This window comes from Sinohyriopsis cumingii, chromosome 5 (assembly GCF_028554795.1).
Source record: "Sinohyriopsis cumingii isolate HCF-2022 chromosome 5, ASM2855479v2, whole genome shotgun sequence".
Classification (NCBI taxonomy): domain Eukaryota; kingdom Metazoa; phylum Mollusca; class Bivalvia; order Unionida; family Unionidae; genus Sinohyriopsis; species Sinohyriopsis cumingii.
The window spans coordinates 65297720-65321316 of record NC_142965.1 but is presented as its reverse complement, the minus strand read 5'-3'; the positions used below and the strand labels follow the sequence as shown (position 1 = coordinate 65321316).

The following is a 23597-nucleotide window of genomic DNA, read 5'->3' as shown; positions in this document are numbered from 1 at the left end:
ACTATGTACATTTTTAGCAATGTCAGTCTGTGACAAAATATAATGTTTACATAATACTAACTTCAATTACAGCAAGGTATTGGATTTAAATTGAAGTTAATGTTTTTTTTGTTTTTTTTTAAATGCATGAATAATGCTTGAAATAGGGATTTGTCTACAGTTTGTACAGTATGACCACAGGAGAAGTTCTTGTGATTAACTATAAAAAAATATTTCCCGTCAGAATCATGCACATATAGCAAAGTGAGATAATTGTATTACTTTTTTGGCAGTGACAGCAATATCATCAATGTTCAAGATTTTCAGGTCTGTTGCAAAGGGTAGAAGCAATGTACAGACACAAGGGATACACTGTTGTTTTGTTTCTTTGTTTTTCAGGAACCATTAATGATTTTCCCAATCCAGTTATGGGCCAGTGTGAAAAGAATTTATATGCATGGTATGAATAGGAAATAGTAATGCTATGTACCATGCTCCAGCTTACTCTGTGGAGCTTGTCTGGATTAATCAGTGAAGAAACAATATAGAGACAGACCTTGATCTGCTGGCACATTATATGATGGCAGATCAGGGTGTAGTTTGCAGTTGGGCTGAACTTATAAATGAGTATATATGTTCTTTTTGTGCAAACACCTTCACCAGAATGTATGTTATGCATTTTCAGTGAAAACATTTAAAAGGTCATTGATTAAATAGAGCACCAAGGCATAGAAATACGGGTTGTATTATTGTGCCAATAGAGTTTGTGTAGGGGATGATGGTGAGAAAATAATACAACACAATAACTTGTCAGTAAAATTTGATGGGCTCTCTATGCTGAAGGAACTGCATACATAGCAGAAATGCAACACACATGTACCTAGTTATTAGTCTAAAGTCTATTTGTAATAACAGGGAGGTAAGGACAATATGTAGTTTGCCCAGAATTATTTCATACTTCATATTTCCCATTTTAGAATGCATTCAATGGATTTGTAACTGAACACTTAATATATAAAAATTGGTGACAGGACAGTATGATTTACAAACTTTAAAGTATATCAGTAACCCCAGCATTAAGCCATTAACCGAGTCATCTTCATTCCACTGGCATCATCAATGCTGCTAAAACACAACATGAACTAACTGTATATACATATTTGCAAGTCAGCCAGTGTACATGAAGTTTGAAAGTGAATGTGCCCTGATGATCTGTTTGAACTTTCACACGTTTCTTTTACACTTTTATAGCATCACTTTTGTGCCATTGTAAGTTGGTTTTTTTTGTTGTTGTTGAAATTCCAAACATAAATGAGTGTGAATGTAACAATTTAATATAACTGACATAAGTAGACTTTGTTACTGAAACAGACTGGTACATTCAGTAAAGTTTGTTATGCAAAACCTGGACTTTACTTAGGACATGCAGAATTGGCAGTATGATGCAAGGTAATAGGTGACCAAAGCTCATGAGATTTATCTCCCTTTTTCTTATATGTCGAGGCTTGTGTCATAAATTTTCATGACTGTAAACAACTGTCAAAACAGGATCTTGTGCACACAGTTTTGTTAACCAGTACATCTTTGACTGGTATTGGTCTGGTTGGGGCTAACTCAGGTGCCATCAGTTGTTGATATACATTTAAATAAAAGTCCATTGATTGATTTTGCTCTTATTTCCTTAATGGGCATTTCAGTCTGCCGGTATAAGTGAAGGGGAAATTCCAAAGTCAGTTAGCTGTTATCTGGTTGGGTGGATAAACCTTATAATTTTCTTAACCTTTAGCAGTGATAATTCTCCGAAGTTCTGATATTATTTTTTCTTTTCTGAGGGAAAATTTACAGCAACTGCTCATCTAAGAAATGGAGTAATGTCATAAAAGCCATTTTACAAAGTTTTGTTTCTGTTAGTTATTGGTGTGTTTGAAAGTTAATGTCATAGATTGATATTCTGAAATTCTACTAAATCAGTTCCCCATAATATTACTAAATTGTTTTCACTTTTGACCTGTAAAGTGCCAAAAGAAGAACTTTGTGAAATCCAGGCTGAAGTAGCTCTTCCGTATGTTAGCCCAGGTAAATATCTGTACCAGCATGAAATGCAATAAATACAGCAAATTTAGCTCTTTTACCTTTGGGAATAATAATTTTAAAGATATTTTGTTGACTTAGCTACTGAATTTTAGATTTGTCTACATAGCTGTAAATTGTACTTTTGCTTTTTGATTATCAATTTAACTGTGTCTTGATAATTCCTGAAATTGTTATAACAGGATTAATGTAAGTTTTTAGTGCATTTTTTACTCTTTTTTTTAAATGAGCCCAAAAATGACCATTATGGCAGTCTTTGTCATATTCATCATCATTAAATGACATTTTTGGATAAAGAATTTAGGCACCAAACAAAAGTAGTGTATTGCACATCCTATTAATGTAAACATTTGGCTTAATACCTTGGATACCAGCCTTTATGTAATTTGTAAATTATGAAGTTTTGCTGTATTTCATGTTTAATTTATGGATGGTACATTTTGTTCTCTAAAGGATGATTGCTCATGAAATGTCAAGTTTTTTTTGCAAGAAATGTTTGGTTTTTTATTTTTTAGCACAGCAACACAAGTTGGTTATGTTCTTTCCAAGGCAGTTGGGATTACTTACGAATCCCACACCCAGCATCATGGGTATTTGGGTCACTTCAGGCTTTTCTTCATTAGCTTTACATCTGAGCCTGTTAAAACAATTGAATTGTTGCCAACCAATTTGACCTTAAGTCATACTGAAATGACCAATACTCTACAGACTTAGGAAATAATAGTACCAAGTAGGAAAATACAAGAACTGATGTCATGTTCTTGATATTGGCCTGTCTGGATCTGGGTTTCATAGTAGAGTAAGTCAAGTTCATCAAGGAAGCAGACTAACTTTAACAGACATGCCACAGATGCTATAATCAGTTCAAGTTTTTCATGCAAAAGGCCTGCATCCAATAATACTTCTGAACAATCCAAATGTATATTTTACAATGTGTAAATTTATATTGCATTACTCCTTCCAGAAAATTGGTCTCACTTAAGGAAAAATAATAACTAGATACATACCAATTATTACGCTTTTGGCATAATCATTACTCTTTTTTTCACCTAATTAAGTCTTTTGCTCACCTGTATATGGATTTCACTTTTCCGGTACATTAAAAAATAAAATAAAAATAAATCAATACAAAGTTGTGTTTGCCATTTATATTATCATCTCTTTAATTCCACAGATCATAAAAATTTGAAAATATTCTAAAAAGAAAGACTGCCATATTAGAATAGCATAAGATCTAATTTGTGCATTTTAGATCTACATGTACTTTCCTAATTTTCTGCTTATAGCAACTGTATCTGACCCATTTCCAAGAAAATATGAATTTCTTTAATGTAACTCTTTGCCTTATAGATTCATTATATTGGTAATCAAGTTAGCAGATCAGTCTGTACTGTTAAAGAAAGTGGCAACAGATGCTAAATAAAACATGCTTTTAATGGGTGAATGATAATTCTTGGAATAGATGGGTCTTTTTAAACTTTAAAATAGGACAAATCAACAGCATTTTACAAAATTGTAAAGAATAATATGTGAGTGATGCAATACAGCACTCGGATTGAGCACTTCATGATTGTTTGAGAATTTATATACTTCTTGATCATTCTGCTAAATTTGGACATGTTGAGATTTGAATATAAATAATTTTTCAGTATGTTTTGTGTTTGTATTTTGATTCTAATCCACCTGGATTTTGCCCATTTTTGCTAATTACTTTGTCTTGCAGATCCCGTATAGTAGATAAAATAAAAGGATATTTTTCATACAGTTTACTGTAATTATAACATGTAGCATATTAACTGTAATGGCAACAAAATAGTGGTAATAATGATAATAATAATAATAATAATACTTTATAATGTTATTTAGGCCATTGGCCCATGTTACATTATACAAGTAAATATAGTGTATGCCATGGTTTATAGTATTTAAATGTGGTGCTCAAAATGAGTATACATGAATAATTTCCTATCAGTAATCAGTGCATAATATTATAAAGGTGTTACCAACACTATATCATTCATTATTTGTATGTTTTGTCAAAGATTGTTTAAGATGAGAAACTAAATTGATACAGTAGAAAAGATTTCTTTAATTACATATTGCTACGACTCATGAGGGATATAGTAGAAAAGATTTTTTATAATTATATATTGCTATGACTCATGAGGGATACAGTAGAAAAGATTTTTTATAATTATATATTGCTATGACTCATGAGGGATATAGTAGAAAAGATTTCTTATAATTATATATTGCTATGACTTGTGAGGGATACAGATTTTTCTACTGATGGATAGTGATAATAAACTTTATTAAAGTATTTCTTTCTTAAATGGTCATACGATGGACTAACGCAAAAAAACAAAATGGAATTCATCTTCTACCAAATAAACATTATTTCCCCAGCACAAGTCTCGGCATCTATTTTTTTCTCTCACTCCTACCGTGCCTAACTGTCTTTATTTTCAGCATATACACAGAATATAAAACTGAATTTTAGAAAAATAACTAACATGTGGATTATCATGGTTGGGTACTAATATTAATACTAGTAATATATTGATTACATGTTTTTTGCCTAGATTATGCATTTTTTATTAGCAAAAATAGCCATACATCTTTCTCAGGGTTGGCATGTATGCAAATGCCTTACTGAGATGGTCCTTTTAGGCTTGGCAGGTCTGTAATCGTTCATAATGTTTTAAAAAGCAGTGCTACTCGGACAATAAAACAACTTAGATAAACAGATATTCCCTTAACGTCATTTGTTTGCTATTTAGTTTTGTACAAAACAGCACATTTTATGGCAAAATAAACATGAATTGGCTGTGTTTCCAAGATCGCAGCATCAAATTTACTTTTGCCAGAAATTTTACTATAAGTAGTGTTTGTCAAAAATGGTGGTAGTAGCTGTTTATTTTAGCTGTGGGTATCATTTTATGATGATAGGGAAGAACCACCTATAAGTATGAGAAGCTATACTGTGCTGTGTGCATTGATAAAGGTTAATTGGCATAAATTTGTATGATTTCAGGTAGATAAGATTGAGTTCTTTGTATGTTACTCATTTGGATGTCCTGCACATTATAACGTCATGAGTCAACACTTTCTCAAGGTGGCCATCTCACCTCTGCCTGCGTGGGTTCAAGTCTAGGATTCAGCCAGTGTTGGTATGTGAGAAAGCTTGCCAGTAGCTTCTCGTGGGTCGATGGTTCTTCCCGGGGTTTTCCCGGGTTCTTCCTCCACCATTAATACTGGCCGCCATGCATAGCCTATCGTGTGCTGAAAAATGGCATTAAACCCCATAACAACGACAACACTTTCTCAAGGAATGGCATCAAAACACACCAACCTGACATAAACCATTGGGGGGAAGGGTTTCATATTTTCAGCAGACCTATCTGCAAATTCTCTATGCAGATATGATAAGGGCAGGTAGGGATTATGAAACTTTTTGACTTTGTATTTGCCATCAAACTTTTGCCTGGCTTTTTATACAGAGGATTGTGCTTATGTGGTATTCAATCTTATGACATACAAAGATACCATCCCATCCAATCTTTTTTGAATCATTATGAATTTATCTGTTTTTTGAAAATGCTGCATTCTTAATTGATGAAATTCAGAAAATGTAACCGTTTATGGAATGCTGTTTAGATTGAGCATGTTCTTTTTGGAAAAGTACTTCAGCACCAGTATCTTAAACTGGCAAATAGAATATAGCTTTCCAATGTTAAGAAAGCAATGGAAGTAACTGTAAATGAGTTTTTTAGGGTGTAAGTAGGTGACAAATCATGGCAGAGGTGAAGAGATAAGCAAAGTGCTGAAATTTAATGTTTAAACTTATTTTGCCTAAAGGTAATTTAAGACAGTGGAATTGAAAGAATGGATATACCGTATTTTATTATTGTGGGACCTTAATTGTTACTGACTGTGTAAAGGTATGTGTAGATTGTCAAAAGCAAACACACTTAAATATATTAACAAGATTTGTGTATTTCGCAAAGAAGCATGGGATATAATGTTCGCTCTTTTCTTTTTTGTCATGGTTTAGCAGTCACATCAGTGTAAAACTCCATTTTTATTAAAGTATTAATATAAATAATGTTTGTGTTTATATTGTACACATTTTGGGGGAATATTTTGACAGGCATGAGTAAATGTGACCAATCTTCTGGAAGGGCAGTGAGCAAAGGACCAAGGACAACTTTAATAGTGTGCCCATCATCTGTGATAAGTAATTGGCTGGTAAGAAAAGAAAATGTTGAGTTCGTATTGGCTTGGAAGCATTGCACTAAGCATGTTGCATGGTTTCTGATCTTTATATAATAGTTTGCATATATAATAATAGACACTTTTAAATTTATAGATCTATTGGCCTTTTTACCTTGAAAAAGTCAGTCAAGGGTTTCTACTTCTGTGAGGTAATCATTAGTGGTTGCTGACCACTACTGTGGCCTAAGTGGTTAGAGCATCCACCTCAGACGCGGGAAGTCGCACGTTTAAACTCTGGCCGTGTCATACCAAAGACTCATAAAAATGGTACTAACAGCTTCCTTGCTAGTTGCTTTAAGAGGTTAGTGTTAGGTCTGTGCAACCTAGTGATTGGGTGGGACATGATGCTACATTTCTGCAGCATGATGCCCCAGTGCTAGACATCTCTATAAACTGTTACACTGCAGAATTGTAGTAATATGACAGAAAATTGTTAATGCTATGTTAAAAATTCAAATCACACATACTCATACTAAATGCTTAATTGCCCCTGTTTTTAATGTCAGATTCTTTAATTGCCCAAGTTTTCCATGTCTGATACTTAAATTGTGTATGTTTTTAATGCCAGATGCTTTAATTGCCCGCGTTTTTAATACCAAATGCTTTAATTTGCCATCTTTTTAATGCCAGATACTTAATTGAACATGATTTTAATGCCATTTGCTTGAATTGGGCCCATGTTTTTCATGCCAGATGCATAAATTGCTGATGTTTTTAATAATGGATGCTGATATTGGCCATGTTTTTCATGCCAAGTGCTTTATTTGCACATATTTTTCATGCCAGATGCTTTAATTGTGCTTGTTTTTAATGACAGATGCTTTAATTGTGCTTGTTTTTAATGACAGATGCTTTAATTGCCAGTGTTTTAATGCCATATGCTTTAATTGTCCATGATTTTCATACCAAATGCCTGCGTGTTGAAACTTTTGTATTTTATTTAAACCATCATAAAGTACCGTCCAACCAACAAAAACACTTGAAGGTGAAGGGGACAATCAGCCTCTTCAAGGACCTACTAGTGTTACTGCTGTAAAACACATACCAACGAACCAACAGAAAATCTTATTTATTTTTAGCTGCTGGTTAAATGAACACATGACTATTTGTTCATGATCAAATGAACACATGATGATTTGTTGATGGTCAAGCATGTGTGCATACAAGCAATTATTTAAAAAAATATTTCAATCTTTTTTTTAATAAATAAAACAGCGCTTGGGTTGCATGAATGATTCACTGTGGGATTATTTCTAATGATTTGCAATTACTTAATTTGATAAATTCATTAGTTTATAAATTAAAGTAATAAGCGTTTTCAACAATGTGTTGTTTGGTCCACAACTGTGTGCTGGTTAATTGGTGGCCTTCTATCTTCCCTGGAGTGAACAACAGTTGTATTCAGTACATTGAAGACAAACACAGAGAAGGCTTTATTATTGATGGTTCATTAAAGATTATAGCTACAATTGTGAACTTTTTTTCAAGGAGCTAGTGCCTTTAAAATAAAAAGCTAACAACAAAGTCCAGTGACATGCTGTTGCGGATTTGCAATGAACATTCACAAATAGAAATGTTTGACTTCTTTATTTATTTAAAGAAATACAATTGGATTTCTTCGGGAACACAATATATCCTGCCAGATTAATATATAAAACTCAAATTTAATGTGGCAATAAAATTACTTAATAATTAAAAGTTCTGTTGTGCGAAATTGATGAAGTGGTAATATTTCAGGAGCCAGGCCCCAAGAATGTCAGATCCAAATTGTTATAACGAAGCATATCATAGCAGGATTTCATTGTAATACTTCCATTCTTTCCACTACTGCTTCTAACTCTTCCTCTTCTGCAGTAAATTTCCCATCCCTTTTCAGGACCAGCTTGAAAGGCATGTCCATGAGAGTGTCCATCTTGACATTTATTTGTACTGTGGTGCAGGGAGAATAAAGGATAATGTAATATTGGCCAAACAGGACATCGTGTTGACCACCTATTCCACACTGGCTGCTGATCATAGCAAGGTAAGTACCTCACATAGTGCATAGTGTGTTGACTATATTGTATTGGTATTTGTGTACGGTGATGCACAGTGATAATTGTTACATATTCTGGTTTATTTGTGTATGGTGATACACAGTGATAATTGTTACATATTCTGGTGTATTTGTGTTTGGTGATGCACAGTGAAAATTTCATACTGGTGTATTTGTGTACAGTGATGCACAGTGATAATTGTTTCATATTCTGGTTTATTTGTGTATGGTGATACACAGTGATAATTGTTACATATACTGGTGTATTTGTGTTTGGTGATGCACACTGATAATTTCATATACTGGTTGTTGTTGTTGTTGTTGTGGGGTTTAACGCCATTTTTCAGCACGATAGGCTATACATGGCGGCCAGTATTAATGGTGGAGGAAGAACCTGGAAAACCCCGGAAAGAACCACCGACCCACAAGAAGCTACTGGCAGGCTTTCTCACATGCCCACATTTCATATACTGGTGTATTTGTGTATGGTGATGCACAGTGACAATTGTTACATATACTAGTATATTTGTGTATGGTGATGCACTGTGATAATTGTTTCATATACTGGTGTATTTGTGTACAGTGATGCACAGTGATAATTGTTTCATATTCTGGTTTATTTGTGTATGGTGATACACAGTGATAATTGTTACATATACTGGTGTATTTGTGTTTGGTGATGCACACTGATAATTTCATATACTGGTGTATTTGTGTATGGTGATGCACAGTGACAATTGTTACATATACTAGTATATTTGTTTACGGTGATGCACAGTGACAATTGTTACATATACTAGTGTATTTGTGTTTGGTGATGCACAGTGATAATTGTTTCATATACTGGTGTATTTGTGTATGGTGGTGCACAGTGATAATTGTTACATATACTAGTATATTTGTGTACAGTGATGCACAGTGACAATTGTTACATATACTAGTATATTTGTGTTTGGTGATGCACACTGATAATTTCATATACTGGTGTATTTGTGTATGGTGATGCACAGTGACAATTGTTACATATACTAGTATATTTGTGTACAGTGATGCACAGTGACAATTGTTACATATACTGGTGTATTTGTGTTTGGTGAAGCACAATAATAATTGATTCATATACTGGTGTATTTGTGTATGGTGATACACAGTGATAATTGTTACATATACTGGTGTATTTGTGTATGGTGATACACAGTGATAATTGTTACATAGACTGGTGTATTTGTGTTTGGTGATACACATTGATAATTGTTACATATACTGGTGTATTTGTGTATGGTGATACACAGTGATAATTGTTACATAGACTGGTGTATTTGTGTTTGGTGATGCACAGTGATAATTGTTTCATATACTGGTGTATTTGTGTATGGTGATACACAGTGATAATTGTTACATATTCTGGTTTATTTGTGTATGGTGATACACTGATAATTGTTACATATACTGGTGTATTTGTGTATGGTGATGCACAGTGATAATTGTTACATATACTAGTATATTTGTGTACGGTGATGCACAGTGACAGTTGTTTCATATACTGGTGTATTTGTGTATGGTGATACACAGTGATAATTGTTACATATACTAGTATATTTGTGTACAGTGATGCACAGTGATAATTGTTACATGTACTGGTGTATTTGTGTATGGTGATGCACAGTGATAATTGTTACATATACTGGTTTATTTGTGTATGGTGATACACAGTGATAATTGTTACATATACTAGTATATTTGTGTACAGTGATGCACAGTGATAATTGTTACATGTACTGGTGTATTTGTGTATGGTGATGCACAGTGATAATTGTTACATATACTGGTTTATTTGTGTTTGGTGATGCACAGTGATAATTGTTTCATATATTAGTGTATTTGTGTATGGTGATACACAGTGATAATTGTTACATATACTAGTATATTTGTGTACGGTGATGCACTGTGATAATTGTTACATATACTAGTATATTTGTGTACAGTGATGCACTGTGATAATTGTTACATATACTAGTATATTTGTGTACAGTATTGCAGAGTGAAATTGTCACAGATTTGGCATGTAGCCAGATTAACATTACAGTACTTCCTCAGACACCTTAAACTACATTTTTTCATGCAAAACCTTGTCATGATTAAAAGCTTTTGCAAGGATTTTTCAAAAAATGTCATCCAACAAATGATACATGTTCTGCATGAAAGGGAAAATAAGCATTTTTTAAACATTTAAATTGCACAGAAAAATAAAAAGGAATATTCCGAATGTTTTGCCAAGATACCGAAATGGCAACAAATGCATTTATTAAACATCTTGTCCTGACCTGAGTATGTCTGATTGCGGGAGAGATGAATGCAGTCACTTTGTGAAATTTTTTAAAAGCCAAGGATTACATCAGATGGAGAAATAGCAAAAAGACATTCAGCTCTATGCGGTTTGTAAAATTGTACTTAGGTAATTAAGGTTAAAGTGTTCTTTACAAAATTTTTAGTTGAACACAATGCTTACTGTCGCTGAATCAGTTTCCAATTACGGTTCTGAACTTTCAAAATGCATATTTTCCAACTTGACATTATCTGTACATGATATTTTATTACACCTTACTGAAAATTGATCTGACTTGTGGAAAATATCGCCTTTCTGAGGTTATGTTGGGGTTGGCAGGTCTACCCTGACAAATATTTTTAACAAACTGCCTTCCAAAATACCATGTTTTCTTAAATGGAACAGCCCTTAGTTAAAAGGCTGGTCTTCAGTGAGGGAAGTTACAGTGTATCCTAGTTCAGTTTGATTGTATGCATCACACCTGATATGGAGATCTCTGTTTAACATAGGGTAACAGCCCCTTGATCACACCTGATATGTAGATCTCTGTTTAACATAGGGTAACAGTCCCTTGATCACACCTGATATGTAGATCTCTGTTTAGCATAGGGTAACAGTCCCTTGATCACACCTGATATGTAGATCTCTGTTTAACACAGGGTAACAGCCCCTTGATCACACCTGATATGTAGATCTCTGTTTAACATAGGGTAACAGCCCCTTGATCACACCTGATATGTAGATCTCTGTTTAACATAGGGTAACAGCCCCTTGATCACACCTGATATGTAGATCTCTGTTTAACATAGGGTAACAGCCCCTTGGAAAAGGTGGAATGGTTGAGGATTGTGCTGGATGAGGGACATGCCATCAGGAACCCTGATGCCAAACAGACCAAGGCTATTCTTGCCCTCAGTGCTCAGAGGAAGTGGGTCCTAACAGGTAGCCATTAAATAAGACAACATTAGCTAATAAATAGAATCAGGATGGTTAAGAATGTTCGCTCATGATACATTGGAGTATTTAACTTATACTTTATATTTTTCATTGCAGAGGGTCAGAGCAATCCAAAATCACTAAGAAACCAGTAGGTGTGCATTTCCATTTTGGAAGAATTTTTTATCCCAAGGTTAGAATAGTTAAAAATATGGAATTAAGTACGCTGTCGCTAATTATCCATAAAAAAACAGCTGAATGAGTATTTAAAAATTCATAAAATCCAAACAGGTTTAGGCCCCTCATAAAAGACAACAAGAAAAGAGTATGTTGGTGAGAGGATTTTGTTCAGTTTATGACAGTTTGTAAATTGCTACAGATTTCCAAAAGTCTCGTTTACTTTTCATTGACTTTACCATTGCTTTTCACATTTCAGTTATGTTGTTTTTCAAAATGGCAGACAAGCATGGTTTGAAAAGAAAATTGGTAGAAGTCAAAAAGAATGCTAGCTAAAAGTGTCTAAAGATTTATACAGATATTTGGCTGTTTATAAAACTGTACAAATGGAATTCGTAATGTGGTGTGTGTGAATTGGATTTTTCTGTTACACACGGTGGTAGAAGGAATGAATGAAGACATGTTGAGTGCAAACCCAACAATGAATGGGCCGAAATAAAAGCCACAAATAAGTCTCTGTCCTCATTCTTTAAAGCACAGTGACGGAGAGTGAGAAAGTGCACATTATCCGTAGTGAAGTGATTCTGAGTTAGCTTTTGGCTAAGTTAAATTTGTCATTGAAAACAGCTGATTCATTAAGTCAGGATTTGAAAATGTTTTAGTACAGCAAAACCACATTAGTAAAGGTAAACTATTTAAGATATAGTTCGAAAAGGTAGATTCTTATTAGTTTTAGGAAAAGGTGTTTCATTTCTTGGTGAAAGAAACACAGATAATTGTGTATTTTGCCATTAAAGACAATAAATGTATTTCTGGATGAAGTTTTTGTTATTGTTGAATAGGTAGCATTATAGCTATACTACTGAAAATGGTTGAAAACTACTGACAGACTGTATTTGGACAACTGGAGCCAGGAAAAGGTAAACAGATCTGGAGTCCTCCTCATGCCACTTTATGTCCAGTCTCTTCTAGGGTGCTTAGTTCTTAAATAGGTTAAATGTTGATGTCATAATGTAATGATTGCAATATTTTGAACTGGACAGTAAGCATAGCTTTTACAAAAGCAAACTACCTTAAAGTAGAGCTTGTGTTTAAATTTAAAAAGTTATTGCAACCAAGCAACTTCAGAATCTTACGTTTGCAACATTAACACAGATAATCTCTCACTATTCTTTGATAGGTTTTGTCCTTTGTAGGACTAGTTATTAGCCAACACCCATTAAAACAGTGTCCTTAATTTTCCAAAAATCTAAAAGAGTACTCATGAATCAACATAAATAAATCACTGTGTTGGATGGAAAAAATACTTTTTCCAAGTGTTATGTCATGTGGGAGGTGACAAGTAAAAGACTAATTAGTGCCAATAGTTTAAAATGTGTAATATTGCTAACATTGCTCTCTTTATTTTATTTTCAACTTTGAGTCAGCTTTTCTGAGACCCTGTAGAAAGAAAGGCAATGTCAGTCTGAGTCGAAAATGGAAGACATGCAATTCACATTAATTGGGTGTTCCAACTTAAAGATGGAAGTACTAATTTGTGGTTTGTTATATGCCTGCCAAAAGGCATAGCTTATATTTTTGTGATGTTTTCCATCTATGCTTATGTACTGTGGGCCCAATGACCATGCTTAAGTGATCTACACGACCTCTAGGTAGACCTACCAATGACATTGCCTCAGAGAAGGGACTTGTCACAACACACAGGATCTCTACTGCACAAGTTCTCAACCTTCATGCTTGGCTCCTCTCAAACAATCAATCCATCAGGTGACAAGTTTTCAAAGACAGAAAGTGCTCATATGGCACTATTAAGGGCTATAGGCAACTACCTCTAACACAAATTCTCCAAGGATTTGGACAGTTGTTTTGATTGTTGACTGTCTAATCTTATCAAAATATTTTGAGCTGCAGAAACTTGTTTTGAGACTTTTACTCTTAAAACTGTCTTCTGGCACTCTGTAACGAGGAGAAAGATCGAACTTCATGGTTTTTCTGTAAAGAAGGGTTATTTACAGTTCAATGTTAATTGCGAGTCCATGTCTCTTTGCAAATCTGGGCATTAAGAGCTCCACTGGTATTTCAGCATCTGCCTTTTTCAGATGGATTGTTCTCACTATTGAGAGAGACCTACATTAGAAATGAAAACCGTAAAATTAAGGCTTTTGCTACTTCATGGACCTATCCCTTTCATTGTTGGAGGTTATGAGAGCCATGCTTTGGTAATTACTCTCTTTAATGCACCAGATAAAAGGCATTTTTTGTTTGGGTCAAAATGTTGTGGCACAAACTGCTGCCAACTTTCAGTTGTGGACACTCTTATCATAAGTGTGAGAACATCATTTTTATGCCAGGTGAATTGAAATCATCAGCCTGCCCCCTCCCCCCCCTCTTCCCCACTGCATTGAAATTCAGTAAGGCAGTGGTGACAGATATTGTGTTACCGCTAATACAATGTAGTGGGGAGGGTGGTAAAACTAATTTGAATGATGAAATATATGCTTGTCATTATTTTCATATTCCATCCGCCCACCACACTCTCATGTCCCACAAGTAGTCTGTGTCGCTAAGAAGGAGGGTTGCTACTGCGCATGGGCCTATGACACGGGTGACATGCTATGTGTGTTCTTTCTGCTTATGAACTATCTAGAATTTTCCATCTAATCGGAAGATGAAATTTGTCTTAAATAGGTAAGGTTAATTTCATTCTTGATTAGACCATTCCAATGGCCTAGTGGTTAGAGCATCTGCTTCAGATGTGGGAAGTCATGAGTTCTAACCATGACTGAGTCATACAAAGACTTATAAAAATGGTACTAACAGCTGCCCTGCTAGACGCAGATCATGAAGAGGTTAGTGTTAGATCTGGTCGGCCTGGTGTCAGGATAATGTGACTGGATGGGACATCATCCTACATGTCTGCAGCATGATGCTCCAGTGCTAGACATCACTATAAACTGCCACACTGCAGACATCATAGCAATATGACTGAAAACGTTTTAAAGTTACGTTAAAAGTCCAAGTCACACACGATCATTCTTGATAAGGTAAGCTGCACATTAGGAACAGGTAAGGATTACTTCAATGAAATTTGTTTTACCCCCTAACATAATTTTTTTTCCAAGTCAACAGCAACATTGTATATGTTATTACACCATACTGAAAACTGGGCTAACTTGTGGAAGATTATTGACTGTCTTAATGAAAAAGTCTTGTTAGGTTTGCCAGGTCTGCATCAGTGACATTGTTCTCATTGATTGATTGATTGATTGTTTGTTTTTTTAACGGTGCATCAGCACTTTTAGGCTATTTAGCGCCAAACAAAGTGTTACTTGTATAATCTTTTAAAACTTATAAAAGGTTCTATATCGACCAGCGATATAAAAGAACAAATGGTTGAAATTAAAAGCGGTAAGATGGTAACGGTGCAAAATAAAGCTTCCCGATCAACGGGAGATGTAAAAAAGATGAATAGGTATTCAAATGGGACGGTATACATTTGTTCTCATTTGGGTCTTGAAATAGTCCCAGGTTTCATTGTTTAGTTATTTACTATTAATACAGGTACTCCCATTCAGAACTCCATGAAAGATATGTGGTCCCTGGTAAACTTTCTGCAGATTAGCCCCTTCACAGACAGACAGTGGTGGCATAGGACGATCGAGAGGCCCTTGAAACGTGGGGATGAGAGTGCACTTAAGTGAGTTATTGTAAATTATCTCGCTTTATCTTTTTTTAAATATAGCAATATCCTTCATGCTTATGAAAACTTGTTGAGTATTGATACCTTTGTATACAATCTTTATCCAGAATGAGCAAGCTGTAGTAGCTCAGGTGGCAGATTTGTAATCCAAGGTTCACAGGTTCAGTATCCTCCTCACCCTCCCATGCTGAGGTTAGCTGCTTCTGTGGGCCTCCTAGCTTGGCTGCTTCTCTGTGTCCTTGGGAAGGGCTTATGGTTACTATTTCCTTTGGTGAATAAGGATAATGTGTTTAAAGTTATGTTAAACCCAGCTGGCCAGTCATTCTCCAAGATGTTTGCTATTAATGTAGAGATCGACTTTTTTTTTTTTTTTCTTTTCTTCTGATATAAACATTTGCCAAATCACAAGCCTTAGTCCAGAGATCTGGCAAATATTTATGTCAGTAAAGACATGTATAATCACTGTTCTAGACAAAGGAAAACATCAAAGGCCTTGAACCTGTATAAATTATTTAGTTTACTTGTTCATTTCCTGGAGTTATATGTGCTCCCAGTCAGGTGATGTAACTTGCTTCATATACATAAGCATCTCGCACAAGAGTCAGCTGCTAAGATCATTGGAGAAATAGGAAGTTATTCAGCCTATATGTTGGAGGAATATAGCACGTCATAACTGCTTGACAGGCAAGGTTTTTCACAGATTTTGAATCATCCTTTGGCTGATATGCATTTGACAGTAGAGTGGTTACTGTACAGCAGATAGGTTACAAAATCCAAATGCTTTTGTCAATATGCCTTTCACTCTGAGTTAGATTCCTTGTGGAAAACCTTCCAACTCTGGTGACAATAAAATTCTTTCGAGCTTGGATAAATGTTCTAGGTCAAACCAGATCTCTTGTTACTTATGACTTGATTACAGATAAGTACTTTCCCATAGACTTAGTAAGTGCTAGGAATTTAATCAATAACATAAGGGGATGTCTGTCTCCACCACCATCACTGTGTTGTGACCCTTGGTCTCTGCATTAAGCTCTTTGATTTCATACCCATTTCTGGCAAATTAAACCTCCCACTTTGGATATTGAAGTGACTCAAGTGGATGTTTCCTTGGTGACCTGGGCCTGCCTCCAGTTTAAAACTCTGGAAACTTTAGGACAAAATTCTAGGTTTATAGTAACCTTAGCCTTGCATGCTGACCACTTTTCAGCAGTGTCATTAACCAGTTGAGGGTAGAATCTCTGTTGCCAGTTGCTTTTCATTGTTTTTGTTGGCATGTGTTATCCTTGTCCATGCTTAGTCAGTGGAGCTTCTCCACTTCTGCGGGGATGTTGCTCTGGACACATCTAAGGTCTTGCTAGAACATAGTAAAAAAAAAAAACTTCCAAGGGCTGCTCCCATGAAAGCAATCTGTCTTCAGGGGGCTCATCCCCTCTTTGACTGCCAAGAGATACTCCCATGAAAGCAATGTGTCCTCAGAGGGCTCATCCCCTCCTTGACTTCCGAGAGATACTACCATGAAAGCAATCTGTCCTCAGGGGGTTATCCCCTCCTTGACTTCTCAGTATCTCAGATTTCAGAGACCAGCAACACTGGTCCTTCACATGTACTGCAGGCCCATTGAACCTGCTGAGAAAATCATCCTGACCACATGGTCTGTTTGCGAAGATTTTTAGAGCCATGCAGCCTCAGTCAAAGCAACAGGCCTATTTCAGAAGGACACGGGTGGATAGCCCTAGGGACTCGTTCCATCTCTTGCTGAGTGTTCTTCTTCCATTGGTTTCAATAGGTGCCAGACTTAACCTCTTTTCAGAGGCTTGTTGTGGTGTTACAGTCACAGGCGGGGTCGTTTTCTCTCAAAGGTGGATACCTGATTCATTTCAAGATCTCCCTTCTCTAGTTAGGTACCTTATGTTCTTCCACAATCTGGTGCGATTATACAAAGAGGTGGTTTCTCTTTTTAAGGGTGCAGTAGAGAGATTCTTCAGCCTATTTAAAGTCATTAAATATCCCTATTCTACCTTTCAATGATTAGTTGATTACCAATGACTGGTTTTTAGTACCTCTGACTATATTTGTCTGTGTTGATCCATAGCAACCAAGCTGGGTCTTCCCCCAGCCTAGAGGGCTTATTCTATATCAGTTTACTCACAAACAGGATTAGTCCATGTCCGTTGGGACAGAGATGTCAAATTGCAAACGCAGTTCATAACAATTGGAATAATAAAAGTTAATTAACATTCCACCAGCAACCATCATTGACATATAATAAGAGAATTTCCATCGTTTGCTGTGCAGGCGTATCCAGCACTTGATGAGTCATATAGCATTAAGAAGGACCAAGACTCAGAAGGTTAACAGCAAACCACTGGTTGAGCTCCCTGAGAGAAAAGTGTATCTGGAGCACATCACTCTGTCCGGAGAAGAGAGGGATGCTTACAGTGCCATGCAGAATGAGGGGAAACTCATTGTGAACAAGTAAGCCTTACAGTTATTTGTTTGTTGTATTTTCAGGAGGTGTTTAAAAAATAAGTTATCTTAAATTTACTGAGTACATCTTTCACATGTGAGTTTAAATATACTGCATCTTGTTTTTGTTATTTTTGCGTTAAAATTATTACAGTTTAAAAAAGTTATGTGGGTTTTGAATTATTTTAGGTTGTTTCAAAATCATTAAATAATAATAAAAGTTACATGAAGAAATGGAGATTGAAGTTTGTTCATGAATATTAAACCAACTAGCCTAGTGGTGGAAGAATCTGAGCTGTTAATGGCAGATAATGAAATGGTTCATAATGGGACGGCTTTTAATTAACAGTGGCAGTTTTAGGAGGATGGGCTGTATATGTAAAATTATTCATGAACAAGATAAATTGTCACACAAAGTGATGATCAGGCAGTGATTACCTTTGTTTAGTGGAACCTGTTTATAAACAAACTCAATTTAGCAAGGATTTGTGCATAGAAAAATCACTTATTTGCATCCGATTGATTTTTTAAAATCCACATAATTTTAATAAATTTTATTTTTAGTGATCAAATTGCACTGGTTCCTAGGGTTTTGTTGTAAATGTATTATTAGTATAGTATGTTGATTGGGCAAGCTTTACCTCTAAAGCTTCCATGCAATGTCAGTAGATCTCACAATGTGCCTAGCATTGAGTTTTATCTGACAGTGTCTCATACACATGAGAGAAGATGCATCTCTCCAAATCAACATACCGATTATAATATTACTATATACCTTTAAAGAATCAACATTTATTGAAAGTAAATACTGCAGCTTTTTTATTGCATAAAAAGATAAATCTTAGGTAATTTGGCACCATGTACTGCATTAGGGTATCCTATTCTGTTATGCATGTTCTCATTTGTACATGTTGAATTTTATTCAGTATCAAAGCAGTTTCAATAATTAAAATCCTGCTTTGATTTTGAGAATTTTTGGGATAAACTTTGTGGGGTGACACTGATGTTATAATTCATCAGTTTTGCACACAAAGGCTCTTAATTTCATATTTATCACATTACCAGCAAAGTTGGAAGGGGATATACTGTAATGATTGTAAGTCGTGCCTTTCTTCATTCTTGGTGGGGCCCTGAGTGGTCTAAAGCGCTCACCGTTCCGGATCACTGGCATCTTACCTCTGTCTGCATGGGTTCGAGTCCAAGGTTCTGCTAGCGTGGGTACGTGGGAAAGCCTGCCAGTAGCTTCTTGTGGGTCGGTGGTTCTTCCCTGGGTTTTCCAGGGTTCTTCCTCCACCAGTTATACTGGCTGCCATGTATAGCCTATCTTGTGCTGAAAAATGGCGTTTAACCCTAGAACAACAACAACAACAACAAATTCATTCTTGGCCCTGAATATTTTTTTTTAACTTCAATATCTCTGGCCCTGTTTTGCCTTAACTAATGAATATTGGTATGTAGATGCATCTCTGGAAGAGTAACTCATCTGTACCAAACACTAGATCACTGTGACCTAATTTGCATGCTTCGGTCACTTTTGTAATTTCAGTTATTTGTTACACCCTCAGTATCTTCACCCATAGATGACAATTGGCATGCTTTTTAATGTTGCTGGAAAGATTCAGTCCTATGTACAGTATAACTAATGTTTGCTGTTGTGGTGGTAGTAGTGATGGAGGCTTTCATGCGATGTCATGAAATAGTTCACTGTGGTGATACTGAATCGGAAAAATGCTAGCAGCTGATACAGATGTCTGTATGAAATAAAAATTGGTTCCACTGGAAGTTTTTGAACGTTAATGGATCAGATTTTTTGGACATCTGATTTTACGTGTTGAACCATCAGTGGATTAGGAACTCAAGTCCTTGGATTATAACAAATCTTTTAATAGCATTATCCGCTTCTAGAGCATTGCATTCTTTTTCCAGTATGCTAGTCAACTGCTCCTGTAGCCTAGATTGGAGCGTCTCCAAAGATGCAGGAGGTTGCGGGTTTGAATCCAGGCCTAGTCATACCAAAGACTTATAAAAATGGTACTAGCAGCTGTCTCACTTGGCACTCAGCATCAGGAGGTTAGTGTTAGGACTGATCAGCCTGGTGTCAGGATATTGTGAATGGGTGGGACATGATGCTACATGTCTGCAGCATTATGCCGCAGTGCTAGATTTCACTGTGAACTGCATTTAAAATCCAAATCACACACACACTAGTGTGCTAGTTCCCAATCCAAGCCTAATATTCCCAAATCTGGTTAGCCTCATATATGACTTAGAATCAGACTGGGATCATGTTTGTCTTCTGGGTCTCCAGTTACTAATCGGAGGAGGGAATATTTAAGCTTGGGCTGCGGACTAGCATCCTGGAAGAGGCAGCACAGTGCAGTAGTAAAGGTATTACAAACTAAAGATTAGTATTACCCATCCCCCATGTGATAATATTTGCATTGTTCCATGAAATATAGTCAGTTCTTTGAAACTTCCTGACAAGTGCAGTCCAAGCTGTCCTCTATGTTTCTCCTTCCCTTGACAATCCCCAGTTGGATTTCTGGCTGGTGCACTATTGACTGACTCCAAAAATGTCTACCTGGTATGCAGCCCATTTTGAATCTTGCACAAGGGCAGGATGAGCTGGATTGATTAATTAATCTGATTTCTGCATTTAAGCAAAATGGTAAAATGTATAATTTACATTTACAACTGTTTTGGACCTGTCATGCTTTGTTATAACAAACGTCTCAAGGATTTCAAGGTTTTCATCTTCCACCTTTGGTGGGCATTTGCAAAGTTTTATAAAGACACTTGTAGCCAGGTCTCATATTCTATTTCTGCAATGCAGACTTTTTGGGGGGTCACAGAAGGCAGACAGTGTCATACCAGTGAAGTCATGGAAGAATAGGACTCTAATATCAGAACCGATAGCAAAAAAATGCAGTCATTTATTGGTGAGATTTGATCATTGACCAAAGGCTATATATATTTTCTCGGCATAGCTATCTGACAAGAATTTATAAAATCACTTACTCGAGTCAGTAGTGAAAATTAAAATTATCAGCAGCCCTCTTGAAAAATAGCTGCTAACTTGGATTTTCAAGTGACTAATGCTTTGTCCTAAAGAGATACACCATTATAAATATCTCTACCAAGCTTCATGGTCATATTACAGTTTGAACGATTCCAATGAAAAATGCACTTACCTGCTCCACTATTGCCTAAAGACAATTTAAAATAGATCATTCATCGACCAATAGAGAGACCAATAATCAATGCCAATTTTGGGTCAGCCCAATAGAGAGACCAATCAATGCCAAGTTTGGGTCAACCCAATAGAGAGACCAATAGTCAATGCCAGTATTGGGTTAGCCCAATAGAGAGACCAATGATGAATGCCCATTTTTGGTCAGCCCAATACGGAGACCAATAATCAATGCCAATTTTGGGTCAGACCAATATAGAGACCAATCAATGCCAATATTGGGTCAGACCAATAGAGAGACCAATCAATGCCAATATTGGGTCAGACCAATAGAGAGACCAATCAATGCCAATTTTGGGTCAGACCAATAGAGAGACCAATCAATGCCAATTTTGGGTCAAACCAAGTATTTACATAGCACTAACATTAATCATAAAGGTTGTTTCCATTTACAGATATTTCAAGCAAGGTACTTTGCTACATAACTATGGAGATGTCCTTGCCATTTTGATGAGGCTAAGACAACTTTGTTGTCACCCATTCCTGGTTGCCAAGGTTACAACAGCTCTTAAGGAAACACGAGGTATAGTCACAGATATCAGAACATTTACTAAATACAATACAAGGCCGAGTCTTTTTGTTAATACATTCCAAGGCAGAGGCTATGTATTTCTACAATCCAGGGCAGAGTCTGTTTGGTAATACAATCCAAGGCATAGTTAGTTTGTTACTGCATTCCAAGGCAGCTTTTTATTACTACAATCCAAAGCAGTCTATTTGTTATTACAATCCAAGGCAGAGTCTGTTTATTACTATAATCCAAGGCAGAGTCTGTTTGGTAATACAGTCCAAGGCAGAATCAGTTTCTTAATGCATTCCAAGTCTATTTATTACTTAAATCCAAGGCAGTCTATTTGTTTCTAAACGCCAACAAGTTGATAGTGTTTGGACCCCTGGTGACAGCAAGGTTAGAAATTATAAATTGATGAATGAAATTACTAAGTTTTATGCATTTGTTTTTGTAGGCTTGATGTCTTTTGTAGTCTTGATGTCTTTTGTTTTTAAGATCAAAAGAGGGGATACAAACGAATGGGAGGGTTTGAAAATATAAGTGTGTAAATCGTGTGACTGCTTCCTGAAGTTAAATTAGCATAGATTTTTTTAGCTGTACTTGTCATAGACAGGAGTGGAAGGTCTGTTGTCCATCCATCTAATAGCATAGGTTTGTTATCGCTGCTTTTCCTAAACTACTTGGAGGATTGCCATGAACTTTACACTCATGTTCATGCTATGGTCTGGTTGGTCCCAAATGCAAATGGTGCTGCTCAGACATCCAGTATGGCCACATCAGCAGCCATCTTGAAAATCTTGTTATTGCCGCTCCATCTAAATGGGTGGTCATATGAGCAAGGAGTTTTCAGTTTTCACTAAAAGACTTGTGGTATCTAGTTTGTCTTTAATTAAATGGTGCTGTTATGACATCCAATATGGCCACTGTGGCAGCTATCATTAAAACCTTATCACTACTCTTATTGTGTATAGTTGGTCCTCGATGAAAATGGTACAAATCTGATGTCAAATCGAAGACTGAAGTGACTACGTTTTTTTGCATCTTTTGTATCCTTGATGCTTTTTATTTTTTTACAGCAGGTGGGGAGTACAAACAAATGGGAAGGTGTGCAGATATTTTTTAGTTGCATAGATCATGCCTCTGCTTCATGTTTATTTATTCAAGATGTTTAACTTTACTGGTCTGTGACCTTAAGATGTTTAACTTTACTGGTCTGTGACCTTAAGATGTTTAACTTTACTGGTTTGTGACCTTAAGATGTTTAACTTTACTGGTCTATGACCTTATGATGTTTAACTTTACTGGTCTATGACCTTAAGATGTTTAACTTTACTGGTCTGTGACCTTAAGATGTTTAACTTTACTGGTCTGTAACATTAAGATGTTTAACTTTACTGGTCTGTAACTTTAAGATGTTTAACTTTACTAGTCTGTGACCTTAAGATGTTTAACTTTACTGGTCTGTGACCTTAAGATGTTTAATTTTACTGGTCTGTGACCTTAAGATGTTTAACTTTACTGGTCTATGACCTTAAGATGTTTAACTTTACTGGTCTGTGACCTTAAGATGTTTAACTTTACTGGTCTGTAACTTTAAGATGTTTAACTTTACTGGTCTGTGACCTTAAGATGTTTAACTTTACTGGTCTGTGACCTTAAGATGTTTAATTTTACTGGTCTGTGACCTTAAGATGTTTAACTTTACTGGTCTATGACCTTAAGATGTTTAATTTTACTGGTCTGTGACCTTAAGCAGATATGGTAAGGTCTGTTTAATTGCTAGATGACAAAAACTGTTGGGTTTTTTATATATAAAATACAAACTTTTGCTGTTTATGCATGTTGCATAAG

At 35.8% G+C, this 23597-nt stretch overlaps 1 protein-coding gene across 3 annotated transcripts in view; it reads left to right on the top strand.

Moving 5' to 3' along the window:
• The window catches only part of LOC149799334 (DNA-dependent ATPase/E3 ubiquitin-protein ligase HLTF-like), a 111141-nt gene that overhangs the window by 63488 nt on the left and 24056 nt on the right, over positions 1-23597 (top strand). For all 3 annotated transcript variants that reach the window (XM_089958660.1, XM_089958659.1, XM_089958662.1), the window contains 6 exons: positions 6221-6318; positions 8222-8368; positions 11516-11648; positions 15381-15516; positions 17815-17994; positions 21631-21758. In XM_089958660.1, coding sequence (XP_089814786.1) covers positions 6221-6318; positions 8222-8368; positions 11516-11648; positions 15381-15516; positions 17815-17994; positions 21631-21758 — 822 coding nt within the window. The remainder of the gene's footprint in view (positions 1-6220; positions 6319-8221; positions 8369-11515; positions 11649-15380; positions 15517-17814; positions 17995-21630; positions 21759-23597) is intronic.